General features: G+C 40.1%; 1 protein-coding gene across 3 annotated transcripts; it reads left to right on the top strand.

Moving 5' to 3' along the window:
- The first annotated feature begins 5,853 nt into the window (after nt 1-5,853).
- Nucleotides 5,854-15,392, top strand: LOC145478970 (uncharacterized). Of its 3 annotated transcripts, XR_014048350.1 has the most exons (7): nt 5,854-6,140; nt 8,268-8,380; nt 9,228-9,296; nt 10,691-11,010; nt 11,730-11,942; nt 12,401-14,148; nt 14,688-15,392. XR_014048350.1 is itself a non-coding variant. In XM_081457187.1 (6 exons), exons 2-6 carry the CDS (start codon nt 8,281-8,283, stop codon nt 12,728-12,730), a joined length of 1,032 nt encoding a protein of 343 aa, XP_081313313.1. In that variant the 5' UTR covers nt 5,854-6,140; nt 8,268-8,280; the 3' UTR covers nt 12,731-14,597. The 3 variants fall into 3 exon arrangements, 2 of the variants coding, with proteins under 2 accessions (XP_081313313.1, XP_081313314.1); XM_081457187.1 differs by lacking the exon at nt 14,688-15,392 and having other exon boundaries at nt 12,401-14,597; XM_081457188.1 differs by lacking the exons at nt 5,854-6,140; nt 14,688-15,392 and having other exon boundaries at nt 8,240-8,380; nt 12,401-14,597.
- The last annotated feature ends 2,902 nt before the right edge of the window (nt 15,393-18,294 follow it).

The raw sequence follows: 18,294 nt of genomic DNA, 5'->3' as shown, positions 1-18,294 counted from the left end.
GAAAGCAAGACGAAACCGCTAACCCAGGGTGGCATTGTCAGCATCACAGGATTTATATTGCCGCTGCGTGTGGGTCGCGGCTCGTCCATGGCTGTTTTTGTGAATACGAGCAGTTTCTCCACACGCGAGATTAATACGAAAATAGTGTAACATTATTCAGTCGTTCTATCCTTCTGTTGTTATGACTGTATTATTCCTTTATAAAGGTTGCTGCAGCTTGTTGCCTGCTACGAAATGGCGTCAATGGCGCGCGGTTTATTTTGAACCTTGAATCTATGCTAAGTTTCCCAGAGAGATTTGCTCAGACTAATTTATTTCACGTTTGCAGCAATATTGAGTTGAAAATAAGCAGTGGAGCTAGTTTGGTGCTCTTTTGTGCGAAATACGCGAGAAAGCTTGATAGACTCTTGCTGGGTTGCCCAGTAAAATTACTCAGTTCAGTAAATTAACTAGCGTGCACGCACATCCGTGAAATTGAAACCCTGTCAAAAAGACAGAAGACAAACGTATCACGACCAATGGGCGGATAAACGCATCCCATAAAACCAATATTTAAAGAGGACTGCTAAATCAATCAGCAATAAATTGACGCGCGTCGAACTGAACCGTAATCTTTAGTGCAACGCCTTGCACCTAACGCGCAGCACAGAAATGGAGATTGACGAAAACGCTTCACAAAAATGCCGCTGGTTTCGCGTCAGTTTGAAATGGAGAAGAATTACACTCAATCTCCGATTCAACACTGTTGTAACTTTCCTCTCGATCGCCACTATTTGGTTCTTTGTAATTTGGTGCTCGATTTACTCCGAGGTGGCTTACGAAGAGATGACTGGCTGGATGGCATGGATAACCAAAACCTGTACCTGGATGTACATTGGTACACAATACGCCTGGGCCGTGTTTATTATTGCGCTTTATTTCTCGAAATGTGGGAGGCGCGGTGGCCTCATGGTTAGTGCGCTCGTCTCCGGATCGAGCGGTTCAGGTTCGAGCCCTGGCCGAGGACATTGTGTTGTGTACTTGCGCAAGACACTTTACTCTCACGGTGCCCCTCTCCACCCAGGTGTATAAATGGGTACCGGCGAACTTAATGCTGGGGTTAACCCTGCGATGGACTAGTATCCCATCCAGGGGGGAGTAGAAATACTCCTAGTCGCTTCATGCTACGGAAACCGGGATAAGCTCCGGCCTGGTGGGCCACTGGCTCATATGCAGACTTTACCTTTTATCTACCTTATTTCTCGAAATACGGCAGCATGAAACTGAGCAAACCAGATGACAAACCAGATTTCAGCGACGCAATGTACTTCGCAATGCTGTTCGCCGCCGGGATAAGAGTCGGTTTGTTCTACTTCGGAGTCGGTATGTGCTGTCTGGGTAGGCTGTGTAGGTTATATGTGGGGGATTAATGAGATGTAGGCCATTTTGGTGTGGGGGATTAATGAGATGTTGGCTGTATAGGTATATGCGGGGGTTTAATGAGATGTAGGCTGTGTGGATATGTGTGGGGGATTAATAAGATGTAGGCTGTGTAGGTATATGTGGCGGATTAATGAGATGTAGGCTATGTAAGTATATGTGGGGGATTAATGAGATGCAGGCTGTGTAGGTATATGTAAGAGATTAATGGGATGTAGGCTGTGTAGGTATATTTGGGGCATTAATGAGATGTAGGCTGTGTAGGTATATGTGGGGGATTTAATGAGCTGTAGGCTGTGTAGGTATATGTATGTTGTAGCATACGAAACGTCAAGTTTAATGTACCATGCGAAACCTGTTTGTCATGTTTGTAACCGCTGTTTGTTTTATCTTTCTCCTGAAATTGAAATGGCCGAGAACTTTTATCCTGTGTAGGTATATGTTGGGGATTAATGAAATGTAGGCCGTGTAGGTATATGCGGGGGATTAATGAGAAGTGGGCTGTGTAGGTATATGTTGAGAATTAATACGATGAAAGCTGTGTAGGTATATATGAGGCATTAATGAAATGAGATGTAGGCTGTGTAGGTATATGTGGAGGATTAATGAGATGTGCGCTGTGTATGTATATGTAGGGGATTAATGAGAAGTGGGGTGTACACTGTATATGTAGGGGGTTAATGAAATGCAGGCTGTGAGGGGATATTGGGGGAATATTTAGGGGGATGCTTGAGGAAGAATACTTGATTGTATATCCAGGAGGGATTTTTTTAAGACAGAGTAAGAGAGATGTTTATATTGCGGTGGAGTTAACTGGCCGCCCAACCATCCGGGTGGTGTCGCTCTTATAAAGCGAAAGAACAAAAGGCTTGGATGTGAGCCAATGAGAAAGCACTGGCGTCATAGCCAAACTCGACAAATGAGTTTCTGACACCGGCTGGATTTGATTATTCAAAATGGCGGGCATACCTTAATTTAAGGTTATAATACGCTAATTTGCCAAACATTCTTTGTATGCACGCTTACGTTCTGTAACGGCTTTGTAAGTTTGTAATTTATGCTATACATACAGTGATATATTAAAATACGCGTTCACCTTGTGTATCTTGAGTTACAATAGCCAGATTAAGCTTTGATTGGTGACGTTCGTTGAAGGTTCTCTCTGCCATCTAATATTACATGTTGCAGCGAAATGGTAGTTAAAATTCGTCGACAACGTCCACCGTCTACGAATGCCTACGAGTGAAAACAACTTCCGGTGCCTCGCCGCCTAAAGCATCACAATTTTCTATGTTTTTCCACCAGATATCATTGTCCCCCCAACATTTAGATTTGAGGTCAATTAAGAAGCGAGATCCTCGAGAACTGGAAGCTATGGAAAGAGAAATGCTGTAATATAATTACTTGGTTTGGAGCGGGAAAGCCCCGAGTATCAACTCGACATGTTCAAGGACGTTCAGTTGATGACGATAGCCTTTAAGTGTTCAAAGCCTTAAGCTATACTGAAGAAGAAGATGCAAATGATTGCCGTGTAGTAATGGGGAAGATGAAGAAGTATTGCATCGGCGAAGTAACGTAAACGAGATTGTTTCAGCAGGAGCGAAAAACTTCCTACCGAAACGCTCGACAACTTAATCGCTAAATTAGGAAGAACCTTGACAAAGGGCTGCAATTTGTGTTTTTTTACGGTTTATACACGATACTCTCATCTGCTTTAGACTGGTCTTGGGGTAAACCATGAGCAAAACACAAAGCAACCACTTAGGATGACATGTACAGACCCCAGTCGTTAAACAAATCGACCTTCCAGCATACGAGATGCAAATATAGGGATAACATTGAATTTGTCCAGGATGCCTATGGCTCTAAAATCTCGTTCAGGCGAGATATGTAATGGCAGCGTTCAATCCTAAATGGAAATACGAAAAATTAGCAGTTCGACTCATCGTTCGCGTTCGCGGTCATTTTGCGTTGTTGTTTTGCAGGGGACGGTTGTGAAATGTGCAAAACTTTACTGAACACACCTGTACAGCCTTTGTTTTGCTCATTAAACTTTTTGTTTGGTGGTGCTCATTGACGTCGTGGTTTGCTCCAGATTCCGTCCACACTACACCGGAGGAATTTAAAAACGCATACAGCTTTATTTTTACAGTTAGGCCTACGGTCCAGAGTAATCAGTCATGAAAACGGAGCTTTTCGAAAACGTTCTTCAACCGGAGGAACTTAAAAACGCCGGCTTTGAGTTTTCGTGTGGACGGAAAACATTTTAAAACGGACCTTTTCGAACAAGATAGGATCAGGAGAACCACGTGATTTCCCTGGCCGAGATTTCCTCAAAGAAAAATATAAAACGACCGGTGATTGTTGCGTTTTTAAATTGCTCCGGTGTAGTGTGGACGACCGGGCCTAAACTTCCTAGGCTCCTAATGAAGTCAATAATCAGACGGCGTTCTTCCATGAGTCCAAAGAGAAAAAGAATCGGAGGAGGTCCCGAACAAAGGAGAAATGTACCATAAATAAACACCGTAAACAAATTAAATATTTATGAGTGGAACTCTTTAAGGACCTCGGTCAAGTTTAATATTTGTTATATGTTACTAGCATTATCACGAAGGCTGACCCGGTGGCTAAATAAAGTTTTACTTTACTTACTTTTAATGTCGGATTTATCAGAAGGAACCTGGAACACAAAACTCTTTGCCAGCCTCTTGATGGTTCTTGGGTACTAAGAGTATCCAGTGTCTGAACGCAACACTAGTTTGTGGCCGTGCCCAGGCAGCAGTGCTCGGGCACCCAGTGTAAACAAAGCCTATGTCTCTTGTAGGGCGCTATTCAGAAGAGAAAGACATTTTAATTGGGAACCTATAGTCGCATAGTAACCGGCCTTCTGTCCTCCTTTGCTTATTATCATTGTTTGCTTCACATGATTATTTCTTTCTATAAGAAACAAATTTGATGCGTCACTTTAGAATGTAAAAAATAGTTCATTCTACTGGATGAATAACTACAAAATTCTAGCAAAAATGGAGTATTCAACATAGAAATGCTTTGCCTTTAGTCAATCGTGAATACTATTAAACTATATCGCATTATTGTGTTCACACTCAACTTCCTTACTCCGATTCCGAGAAGAATTTCTGCAGAAATAAGATAAGATAAGATAAGATAAGATAAAATTTTATCGTACACTCCTTAAAAGGTTTTTCAGTGAACAATATAGCACATGAGTTGAAAAAATGGAAAGAAATGAATCAACTGTTGTTGAAACACATGGGTGATGTTTGATCCTTGCTGTCTAATTTCACAATATTTTACACTGAATCGCTACTGAGTTTGAGTCGAAATACTGTACTTGCTTGACCAGCTGATTGTTCAATTTGTATTGTTAGACTTAAACAAAGGAAAATTTCTGCCCTCAATTAACAGGTCTGATGTTGAATCTGTAATATCTTACCAGACAGGCTTGTTTTTCGGCGCTATTCGGCGAAAATCATTATTATCATAATTTGTTATATTATTCCAAATTCAACAAAGAGGGTCATGAGAACCAAGTACCGGATTTTCTTGGAAGATAATAAAGAGTATCAAATTATCCCAAGGACACTGAAATCATAGAAAATGAAATTTTTTTTGTTGGGACTGGACTGCACGGGTGAATGTACATTTAAAGAAACATCTCTGAATAGGTTGAACAAATTATCTCATATATTATTCTAAAACGCATACATATTATTGCTTAACAATTATTCGTCAAAGGCGAATAACTGTTTTAGTATAATTTTCAGAGGTGAATATCAAGGACTACAAAATAACGGACTAAAACATAAAAGCACAGACGCAATTGTTCGTGTGCATACACGTATGCAGCCGTAGTTTTAATAATATGCTTACATGTACATCGATTGTCGATCAATTTACCCATCGAGTTCGGCAGTAAAACAAACGAGCGAGACACTACGAAAACTAAATTCATCTGGTGCCTTTGTTTTATCGTTGTTGACTTCATTCACATTCATTCACAGTTGTCATCATCGCCTAAAAATGAGTAGCTTTAGTTTGAAGAAAAATAAATTTCGGGCAGTCGAACTGCCCTGCTGGCGATCGACGCAACCACTGCGTTTACGATTCTTAAAAGCCTTAAAATGCGAGTTCTTGAAAAGATTTTTGGTCCAAGGGCGACAGCAGTCATGTTGAAAATTCTCCATCCTTTAAAATATCCTGGACTTGGAGTGATGTGTTTTCCGCAACTGTCCGCCATGTTTACTTGCCGAGATAGCAAAGACGGTGAGCTTAGTAACCAAGCTCTAGGGAGGGGGGTGAATATAGCGTCGTACGATGAGCTTTTCGACCAATCAGAATGTCCAATTCTTATATTCACCTCTGGAAATTATACTGATAGTAAATATTATCATTTACTCTCTCGCTTTTAAACACTTACGACTAAAACGAAAAACACACTTTCGAATGGAAGTTATTTATATTTGAAAAGGCCCAAATTACTTTTAAATTAAAATACTCTGCCCCTCATCTGCCTTTGTTTTGAAAAGCGTCAAGTACAAGGAGAATTGTAAAGAGTATTTTGCATTTTGACAGAAACACTTGCCATGTTGCTAAGAGATGTGACAGTTTCGTGTTCCCCTGGTCAAGAGCTGAACGGAATTTCGTTTGCATTGAAGCGTGAATAGAGCAGGGACCGCATCAAGTCTGAGCTAACGTGTTGGGTAACTAGATCACTTTTAGCTGACATAGTTTATTTTCCTCTTGTATCTTTGTCTTTGTACGTTATATGTACGTTTTGTGCTTAGAGAGAGTATTAGAGAGTTTAAGAATGACGTTTACGGCGAACGGCAAATGGCAAACGGCAAAAAATTACCTCTGAATTTGTGTTCTTTTCGTCTAATCCTTAACTAAATCACACAAAAATAGAAAAACGTCTCCTACTATTCACCGCAAATAAATATATTTTCACCCTGCTGTACAGACAGCTGAAGACAAACGGCAATTGTTTCATTTTTGCCGTTTGCCGTAACGTCATGCTTAATCTCTCCATAATACAAAGCAGTACTGACCTGAACGTACTTAATTCATTGATACGAAAGGGTCATAAAGGGATCTTAAGTAGAGCAGTGGTGCATCTTATGGTTAGTCAGGGTTCTTTCTGAGCTGACAAACCTTTAACCGGCTTAATTAAGAGCTTTACGACCACGGGTTTCAGAGGAGTAAAAAATGCCTCCAGTGTAATACAGTACTATTCAGAAGTAATGCAAACGAATTTTGAAAATTCTTTCGAAAACACACGATATTATTATAATTATATTATATATTTCGTCAAAAGTGACCTTACTGGGTTATCTGCTGATGCAATAAGAAGAGTTTAGGGCAAATAGTTCATATTAACGAATAATAACTTTGTTTACAGGCTATTAATAGTGTCTTGTTTACTGCAAACCCTAATTCTTTGCGGCCTTTTGTTTACTCACTCTTCGATGGATACAAATGTCTTATTAGGATTTTTTGTTCCGTGTCACTATCCAAGTTAAGTGTCCACGGCTGTAATTCAATGAAATTAATCACCAACTCATCACCAGTTAACTGAAAATGCAAATTACACATTCAGAAGTTCCACCAGTTTTCAGTGTATTTTACTGTCGATCAGTTTGTTGTCAGAAAAATGACAGATTAGTGTGTCAAGTTGGACATTCCGATCAAGGACCTTATTGTTGCTAAGCATCCTCACTCTCCACTTGTCTTTACTTTCCATCGTCATTTAAAGGATTTTTCCCTTAACAAAAGCTCATTTGGTAGAGCTCTGCATGCACCGGTATCGCAGAGGTCATGGGTTCGAATCTCGTTTAGGCCTGAATTTTTTTCAGGCTTTAATTTCACAACTGCTTAAGTTGTGTGCATGACTGCGATGATCAGTCACGTCTTTAAAAATCTGTAAGTGGGTTACATGTACGCGTTAAAATGAAAACAAACATGCATACAGGAGGTAATGCTGAAAACTACTCATACTGGAACGTTGTTTGTTGTTTTAAACCCTTTCACCCCATTGGGGGCATAAGTTCTTAAGGACATTGCTGGGGGCAAAATGTTGCGCGCGTTTGGTCACCTGTTGCGACATGTTGGATTTTGTTGCCTTAAGTTTGACTATTTTCAAACTTGAGCCAACAGCATCCAACACGTCGCAATAGGATGACCGAACGCGCGCAACATTTTGCCTCCAGCAATGTTGCGATATGTTGCGTGAAACGTTGCGATCGTTTGGCCGAGGTTTACCGAGCCTCTCCCAAATTTCGCCAACATAATGAACATATCAGGCCTGAGAAATGTTCGATTTCTGTTTTGAATCAGCCAAGTAATTTCGGGACAGTGGTGAAGTTTCCTTAACCCTCAATTTCGACGGGTAATTGATTTTGAATTGACTTAGCAGCCTAGGGAGGAATTTTGAGAGCTCATATCAAACTACAGCCTTGCAACTAAACGAGTTAGCAGTAAACTGAAACTCTCATATGAATTTCCTTAGAGGCTTAGTGACTGGACACCTTGAGAATAGACAAAGAAAATAAAAGGCTGGATTTAAATAGGCCTTGAGGTACTGTTATTCTTTTTATTCCAAGCCTTCGCCGATCTACGGCATCGTCAGCGAGTGCAAAGAAAATATTCCCTGACGATGCCGAAGATCGACGAAAGTTTGGAATTAAACGAATAACAGTAGCTCCAGGCCGCAGTTGAATCGTTTATTTAAATTCACCCAACATGCTACTAAAGGACAACTTCTAACGTTTTCAAAATAAAAAAATGGATTTGATACTCTTGGTGAAGGAACATCTTTTTGGATTTTGCAGAAAACAAGCAAGCATGCGCGTGAATATAACCTGGCAAAAGTTGATCTTCATTGCAGCCATCGATGCAGCAGCCGTGATCATCATGGTTAGGAATATTGAAAGAAGAGCATCCGGTGAGAGGCTTTTCACAGTAGCATGCCACACTCCATACAGTGTATATACAGTCACTTCACACAGTGGCTTGCGGAGGAACCTTCATCTATCTATGCATCCGGACCTATCTATGTTATCTAGCGACGGCTGTTACCCACCCTAGGCCTGTTGGAAGGTGTTGCGACATGTCGGGTGCTTTTGGCTCAAATGGGCCCTTTGCAGGATCCGGTCACAAGGTACGGAATTAATTATGCTGGGACGCAAGTTACACAGTGGAACTTTCAAAACAAAGGAAAGTCGGGCTGGACTGGTGCGAGTTCCTTTGTTTTGGAAGTCCCACTGTGTAACTTTCGTCTCAGCATAATTAATTCCGTACCATGTGACCGGATCGTGCAAAGGGCCCATTTGACCATTTTCAAACTTGAGCCAACGACACCCAACACATCGCAACAGGGTGGCCAAACGCGCGCAACATGTTGTGCCCAACAATGTTGCGATATGTTGCGTTGAAATATTGCGATCGTTTGGCCGGGGCTTTAAATTGGCAATTACTTTAATTGGTTTCAGTAGGGAAGTTCGAAAGAAGGTGTGGTTTATTCAGGATAGTTTGGTGTTACTGCCTTATTGTTCTTTGAATTATATTTTAACAGCAAACTGAAGATGCCAAAGATGTCCAGTTTGCTCTTCAGTACAATAGGAAGTCACAAAAGAAAAACTTTTTCATGTTGCACTTAATATTGCTATAGGCCTCCCGAACAGGTATCCCACCTAGACCATTCGTTTTAGTGTCCTTCGTAAATCCGCGAAACTGATTCAGTTACTCTCTCCTCAAGAGACATACCTGATCACAAAGCTTTTAATTTGTAGTTTGCTCCTCATCCAGCAAAGGCAAGATTGCTAATCCAGATTTAAACATGAACGATATTTTGGAAACAGGTAAGGTCATCCGAAATTAAGTGAATTATTTCATTCCACAATACCAAAGAGTTAAATACATTTTAACCTCATTTTGACTATTACTTGACGAAAGTTTTAAGGTAACTAATAAAACCTCAGCCCATGATCAGACTCCATTTCACTCTGCCTTCCGTAAGAAAGCCCGAGTCTAAAAATGGAAGTCGTTTTGTCTCGGTCGCCAAATGGGCGGTTATACCAGCGGAGAGCGCGCGGGAACTAGGGGTGAGAATTGTTACAGCTTGCTATTGTGTGTTCACCCTTCGTTAAAAACATGATTTACAGAATGCTGTGTTTAGCGGAGAATGCTTTGGGAAGTAACATGCCTTATACGATCATCTCACATACAAATATGTCGAGCGTTTTTCAATTCTATAGCTTGAAAGTTAGGCAAATTACCAAACTTCATACTAGTCTCCCGAGCCATACAAATGAGCCATACATGAGTTCAAAACAAAAATATGAGTACTGAGGCCCGTTCCAAAGGCCGCTCCATTCATGCGCCGAACCTAACTGATGAGTTAAGTACGGTAGAAGAGCAGCGTTTGAATCAATTTGGTTCGGCAGGTTAGCTTTGGTGCGGCAAACAACATTAAATTAGGCAGGATCTGTCGCACTATACGACGTTGGAGCGGCAACTGATTCATACGGCGTTCTCCTCATGTGTTGAACCTAATGCATAAATTACTATAATGTATTTTTCATATAACGGGACTCGTGATTGGCTCAAAATTGAGTGGCGTGACCAGTCATGCATGAAGCTCGAAGTCGTCGCTAAAAATAAAGACAGCAAAACATGCTTTTAATGTGAAGTATATATGAAATAATTCATATGCTTTTGGTTTATGAGCAACGGGACTGTGTAAGCGGTTTCTTTAGCGCAAATTCATTTTTTGCTTTTTCTCCATGATAATAGCCCAGCTTATGAGATTTCCCTTTAACAAGTCGAATTAACCGGGAGAAAACCTGTCTAAATGCAAACACTGAACCTTGAATTTGAATTTGCTTCCCTAAATATTGCTATAACAGCGAAATGTTAGTCACAACTTTTCTATTTGGACAGAGTTCTTGAATTCATAACGCATATTTTCTAGTCGAAAATTGTTACTACCGGCTTCCCGAATTAAGTTCGACGCAAGTACGCCGTCTGAACCAGCCGTCGCTCCAAAGTCGCTTTAAAGTCGAACTTAATCAAGTTTGGCTCGGCACATGAGTGGAGCGGCGTTTGGACCGGGCCTGAGTAGCTGCGAAATGTTTGATAATGGGATACGAAGGCCGAGTAATCGCTCTTGGAACGTCTAGTTTCTTTGTGAAAATTGAAACTAGACTCCTGATCGGAATGAAAACAACTCAATAAAACCAGTAATTTTTCCCAGAGGAAGACAGAGAGGAATACCAGAGGGTTGATACGCTTTTGTTATTTGTGGGCTACTCAAGAAGTCGCCATACTCTGCTGGCATCTCTTCTCGATGGACATCCACACATGGTGGTCGCCAATGAGAATGACCTCTTTGCCCGCCTGAAGAACCGGGCGAAGTTCAAAAGAAACGAACTGTTTGACATGTTAGTGAAAGGATCAAAAAGTTTTCTAAAAGGAGGGAAGAGCATGGTAATGAAAGGAACGCTTGAAAACACAACACATTTTGGATTCTGGATGGAAGGGTATTGGCAAGGGAAGTATGACAAATACCTTAAAGTAAGTAAAAATAGCAGAGCCAACAATACCGACCTAATACTTCGCCACGTCCCTAGCTCTTGATATTGTCCAGTAAAAGCGAATGATCCAGCGCTACCTTGGTTTAGTTTCAAAAGGGACTGCACTTGGCAAAGAGGAAGGCTAACTATAGAGAACTCTTTTTTCACCTCCGAATCGCTATCTTTACATCCTCTAGACTAGCATCTTTTCATGTTTTTCCATACCTATTTGATTTCATTAGCTGCGTGTTTGAAGTTTTAATTTTTCTCCAGTCACTTCCAAAAAGCAAAATACGCCGAGTCGACTCTCAAAGTTTCTCATTGAAAATGAGCAACGCTAAGCAACACTCTCAAAAAACAACCATACAACAACTGATGCCATACGTGGTATACTCCACAGTTCCCTTTTAAGCCACTGACCTAATCACACCCTCCAAATATTTAACCCTTCCTCTGCTAACATGAAACTAGAACTAAATCATCATGAGACGACTCTTTGCCAACTCATTTCATCCGCTACAAAACATTGAGATTGGTGACTACGCTCTTAGAATGAATGATCTCTTTAGCATTGTTTAGTGAAGTGACTGTTTGCACCCGAACAACAACAGCAACTCAGTGGCTACACGAATCTCTGAAGAACTGGGTCACGACAAAGCAATAATCACTGTCACATAAATCGAGGCTATTTTTTCTCCTGTTTTTCTTACAATTACCTAGGTTGTTGGTGACAAGACAGCTTGGAGTACATCTGCTGTAATTCTAAACATGCCGCGTGATACGCTCATGAGTTTGGTGGAGGACACTGAAAACAAATATAGAGTCAAAGTGAAGTTCATTCACATCATAAGGAATCCGTTCGACATCGTCTCAACAATAACCTTGAGGAGAACTAATCAGTCGGGAGGCAGGTTCGAAGACCACATAAAGAAGGTAAGAGAACTTACCTTGTACTAATAGTCTTGTCAGCTCCTAGGAAACCACGTTTCGTAGTATATGTAAACGTTCTTATTAAAGATTGATAAATAAATAAATAAATAAATAATAAATAAATAAATAAATAATTTAGAAAGAAGCCACCTCGGCCTTAGCTGGTTTTCATGCGGGTCCTCTATCCTGCTCGGATTGGAATTAGGAGATGTTGGTTTTTGCGGAGAGAGAAAAACCGGAGAACCCGGAGAAAGACCCTAAGAGCAAGGGGAGAACCAACAACAAACTCAATCCCCATATGGCACGGACCGGATTCGAACCTGAGCCACACTGGTGGGAGGCGAGTGCTCTCACCACTGGACCATCCCTGCTTCCCTTTTAATTGACGTTTGCTTCAGTTGTTCCAGGAAACAATCAAAGAGTCGAGAGCCTACCTTGAAATTTTGGTTTACATTCTTTAGGTTAATGATCCAGAACTGTTAGATCACAGCATGGATAGATTCTTTCGCTGGGCTGAAGGAAGCGCAATCGCTAGAGAGATTCTTGGAGACAAGTTATTGGATATAAATGGCCTCGAGCTCGTGCTGAAACCAGTGGAAACCATGTCAAAGATTTGTCGGTTTATTGAAATCACTTGCAGTGACGAATTTCTCAAGGCATGTGCGAAGGTCGTTGATCCAACGCCTTCCATAACAAGGCATTATGTGGTGTGGAGCAAGGACCAAATGAACAAAATGTATTCCGTTATAGAACAGTATCCATTTCTTTCTCATTACACATTTAATGATTAGAACGCGAGTATATAGGCAATGGTGAAGCAATGCTCCGGTAAGCTAAATAAAGTAGGTGAATTTCCAATGTTGCAATTTTCAAAAACGTGTTCAAATGTTGTTGTTGTTTATAGCCGGGTCAATGCGCTTAGCTACACCTAGCTTGTTCTCAGGTATGCCAGTTAAACTGAAAGAAAGATATATTTCAAATAAACTGGCGGGAGACCCCGCGGGAGACAGGCCAGTTGACTATTTACAAGCATGACCGAGGAGTTGAACTAAGGTCTACCGAAAAACAACTCCAGCTTAGTGGTCAGAGCGGGCGCACCCGCGATCCCCGGATTTCAAGTGTTAGGGTTACATTACATTACATCGATTAAACTTTGGTTGTCGGCAGGTTGAGCAAGTACAGAACACCATTACAAGCCAAAAGCCCGGTGTTTTGCCAGTGTTGAGAATTCTTTTCATGACAATCATTCCGCATCCGCCCTGAATTTTCTTAGTTTTATATTTCTATTTAATAATCAGGTTGAGCTGGAGATTTCTGAGGTGATAAGTTGATGAACCTGAGGGCCGAAACAACTACTCTTTCAAATAACGATTTCCAGTTATTTCTCTACATAACAACTACTCTTTCAAATAACGATTTCCAGTTATTTCTCTACATAGTAAAAGCAGTATTAAACTTCACGCTTTGGCAAAATCACGCTCGGATTAGATTTTTCGTTGAAACTTGCAGCGGTTATACGCGCTCATCAGTACATTGAAAATTTTGATGTTTTGAAGTTGGATAAAGGTCAATTTCTCTTCTTCAGGGCTCTTCGAAATTAAATTATCCAGTATTATTTTTGATTAATCTTCTTCGAAACTTCGGAGAAACGAGAAAACGTTTCCATTATGTGGACGATCTCTAGCCACTGCCGCACTAATGGTCGATGGTATACTGTAGCTCAGCCAATCAGATTCCAGCATTTACATTAGTATACTAGTAGAATTCCACTAATAACAGGTGAAATATGTAGCTGGGTTGCTGATACTGTTGGGATTTTAGTAGGGCACGTAATTACTGCTTCTCTGGCTTATCGTCTGCGGAAAATAAATCAGTTCGAGTTTTTCGTCAGACCACCGAGTTATTTCCCTCTTTTATTTACTATAATCACGTCAAATTCGCTCAGGTGGTACACTAGAAGAAGCAGGCCCCGCAAAATTCAGGTACTTTTTAAAATTTTCCCTCCCTCAGAGAAATGCAAACATCCCGAGACCCGACCCATTTTTTTTTTAATGCTTTACTGACAAATAAACTTGCTGACAATTATTTCAATGCTCTACTGCGACCAAACTGTTGTCTGCTTTCAAGGGTCACATGACTTGGCAGGATGCAGCTTCTTTATAAGGATCGATTCCAGACGGCTTATGTGGAGATCCCTTGGTGCATGACAGTAGGTAGTCTTCATTGGCATGGCGTTTGCAGTGGTATACTAGGTCGGCGCACACCTCGGACATTCTTGCTCGTTTGATGTCCTTTTCCTGCCTTAACTGTGTTATCTCCTTCTTGAGTGACAACTTCAACATGGCGTCACACGAGGCCATAACTAAACAGAACATAGGACGCAATTTAGTTGGAAGCTTACGATATTAGGAAAAGAGAGCCAATACCACTGCTGTTACCACATACAAACACATCCGCAGCGGAAATGACAAATTGTTGTTATACACGTACTCTTAACGCTTTCATTCAATGCTGATTATCTATGATCGGCTCAGTAGCCAATAATTTTTACTGATTTTTTCTCCGAGAATGAACTGATCAAACGAAACTAAAAAGCATCAAATGGACATTGAAATCATATTTAATTTTCAAGACTTACATTTTGTAATATCAATCCATTTGTCGGGTGAAAGAACTTATCATGTTCATTAGAAACCATCGATTTTTTTTCTCAAACGTCTTACCTAATCTTGTTTTTTTTTCATGCAGGGTACAAAGGTATCACTGAGGAAACACAAGTCAAACAGAACGTCTAAATGTGAAACTATAACAGTTAGGTTTTTTGAAAAGCATAAATCTAAAGGAAGTGTTATGTACGCTCGTATAGTGTTAAAACCTTCATTTTTGGGGGTAGCTCTGTCAGATCTATAAATAAAGCTACAATAGAGGCCCTGCTATGTGATATATCATGTGATTTGTGCTTAATCCATACTCTATTATAGTTTGTCTTCATTATACCATTTACTAACTTGGCTATGTTGGAAGTTGTAAACTGATTAATGATACTTTTATCGTTCAGTAAGTTCGCACAGTTTTCCAGTACCTCATTACTCATTTAAACCACTGATCATCTTAATTTCACAATACAATTTCTACGCAGCTTTATAGGTTTGCAGGTTGTAGGTTTTTCTTTTAAATGTTTGTTATTTGTAATTTATCAGCGATATTTATTGAAAACTGGATCAGTGGATAATGCAATTCAAGAGTTTTCATTGGCTTAGCTATGATGGTGCATGAGCAATTATACCATGCTCTACAAATATGTTAAGCGTAGGCGTAATACGCGTCCTTCTTTTCATTTTTATTTTTCTACATTTTGGGGAAGTTTTTGAATTAAACAATTATTCCACTCGGCCTTGTTGGATATGAGACGATTATAGCCAACTCAGTGGTTAAATAAACGGATTTTCAGCGCAACTCATTTTGGCGATTTTGCTGCGTTTAAAAGATCTCGGCAATTTCCAATAGCATATGTAATTGTTTCAATTCGAAACACGAATAACTTAGTGTTCATGGTCTGCATACTTCAGGGGATACGTTACCGGACTGTCCTTTTTGTTCGCTTGAAGAAAAACGAAACATTCAAACATGTATGCAGTGTTTTCTTTCTCTGATAACTTGTACAACTACTAATCATCACCTCAACCATATTTTAATGAGTATTTAATGCTACCACAAAAATACACTAATCTGACCGTGAACAATCGCAGTGAAAATGCAATAGCGTAATTTTATTTTTTTGATGTTTTTTATTAAAATTTGCACTGATTTTGAAACATTACCCTTAAGTCTCTTTTTGCTGATTTTGCCGTCGACGAGTGGGATTTGCCAGTGGAATTTGAATGCGCCAATGGACATCTTTCTTTCAGCTAACATCTCGTTTAGTATTAAAATTCATGTTTCCCGACATTGTATTTGTATTTTCACATTTTGATTTCACATGATTTGCACCAGTCACCTACATTCTCTCTTCTGCACCTATAGACCATCCCCCACTAAGTTGCCTGAAATAAATAGCACTTTGATCTCGGGAATTTGATGCCCCCGTTTATTTCAAGCAAGTACTAAACGTTACCCCGAAAAGGTGGTTTAATTTTAAGTTCACGAATTCGCCGCAGACGAAAACGTAAGGAATGTCAAGGGTATAAAACTGACATTTGCCTTTAAAACACAACCTAATCTGTGGTACGACGGCAAAATCAGTATAATTTCTTCGTTTTATTGTCTCGATCGACGATGCAAAAGAAAAAAATCAACGTTCACGTCGGCCCCGTGATAATTCCTTTGAAATACCGTTTCGTGATAATTTTACCAATTACGTGTATCAATTCAAGACTAGCGTAAACAAATCCACTATTTAAATCAAAAACCGACAGATGTAGTTCGTGTTTATTACTTAAGGTATTAAAACTCACCTGATTTTCAAGCTGTTAGTTGGGTACTGTCTTTTCTTGGAAATCTTGCTCCACTTCAGTCAACTGCACCGGACGATAAGGCTCTTAAAGTAGCCTGCCTCGCCACTATTATTCCGTCACTCACATTAGCTAAAAGTTCATTGGTCGACGGTGCTTTCAAAGCAGAATGAAATCCCATGATTCAAGGTGCAGCTTTCTGTATTATGCCAAATAATAAACACAAATTCGCTAATTTCATGCGAATACAGGCACTGAAATTCGAATCAGATGTTTTGAAAATGGAGCATCTCTGGAATGTAATTAGCTTGTCTGTATTTTTGTATTTTTATATAATATTTTAGTTAAATTTTTTGACTGAAAAGCCGATTGGCAGCTGCAATAAACGTACGTATGCATTATGTAATCTAACCTTGGCATTGACATTAGCGACCTCAATCTTAAGCATGATGTATGATACAGCGTAACGTCGAATTTACATTAATTTTCTCTTTCTTGTCTTATGCCCTTTGGATATGCCTTGTTTTACTGTAGTAGTCGTGGTTTACTACAATCAGCCATTACGTTACAAATATTCAGCTGTTAAAACCTCGTCACCAGAGCACGATGCTGGTACCAAGGCTATCGTTCGACTGCAATTTCTTGTTGATACTTGACACCTTGGGCCTTGCCCAATGTGACGTGCATCGGTTTACTGAACCCAAGGATGACGGATGTCAACATTTTGTTTTGTTTTGTTTTTTTTACAGGGAGGATTTTCCATCAAGTCATCTTTAAATTTCTTCGTCAGGTTCTTGGTGAATTATTTGCCAAAAAACAAATTTTATCCGGGGGTGGAGAAGGGAGAGGGGAAGGGATTTCTATAAAGGAATTGTCAGCCTAACTCTCGTTGACCAGCTATACCAAAAATAAATTATCATTCCGTAGTCATGTGTGTTTCTATTCTTAGTCTAATAGGATGGTACGCGAGTGAAGAGCTACACCTTGTGTTGCCTCCAATAATCTGGGCCAGGTTGTTCAAAATCCGATTAAGATGACCCAGGATTAGGAGAATTTTGATTTCAGTTTTGTAGTTTTTCGGTGAAGTTTTCTGTTTGTATCATTTGTCCTTCAGTTTTGAGCTTGAGTAATCTCAAACTACACCAAACATAAGAAGTGAAAACCATTTTTATACAACAAAAATTGATGCTTGGGTTAACTTTTAATCCCGTTTTAGCGTTAAACGATCTTCGAACCCGGCCCAGTATTAATCATTGCTAAAGAATCGTCATATGCATTTTAGACTGACACTCTGTAAGGTTCTCAGGTGCAAAACTTCTTATTGTGACAGCCAGATTGCTAACAACAGGCGAAAACAAAAAATACCTCTCCAGACCTTTTTTCGCGGACCTAACCTGGGAACGTTTTTGTCAGATTTACGGTCTGTAAATAGTTTTCTGCGTGCAGTGTTTTTCCGTGTTTCGATTGCGTGTTCATTTGCTAAGCTCCAAGGGGAAAAGGAAGTAAAGTAAAGAAATAACAGTAGAAGGGTATCGAATGGTCCCATTCAATTTAAACGCGTTCGCAAAATTTGGCCTTTGCTCGAATTGCTCGCAGAAGTTAGACGAGTGTTCGCTTGCTCGTCCTCGCGAAATTGTTGCCACTGCCCGCATGCTCAGATTCTCGTTAAAATGTGTTCAATTCCTGTATGGCAAAACTGGGAAACATTGGAGAAGTCAAGCACGTACGCGCTATGAAGGTTTCTGGAAACATGCTTTATCGTTTTGCTGACGTTTAATTGAAACTGACGTACGTATCAATTCTTCGCGAAAGGCACCTGCAAAGGTAGAAAGTAATCTAGAGACATGAAGACATGTAGAGTATTACTATTACTATTCGACCTTCAGAGCGTGTCAGAGCTGTAC

This window comes from Orbicella franksi, chromosome 2 (genome assembly GCF_964199315.1).
Source record: "Orbicella franksi chromosome 2, jaOrbFran1.1, whole genome shotgun sequence".
NCBI lineage: Eukaryota > Metazoa > Cnidaria > Anthozoa > Scleractinia > Merulinidae > Orbicella > Orbicella franksi.
Note: the sequence above shows the minus strand (reverse complement) of the source record. Positions and strands in the feature narration are given on the sequence as shown.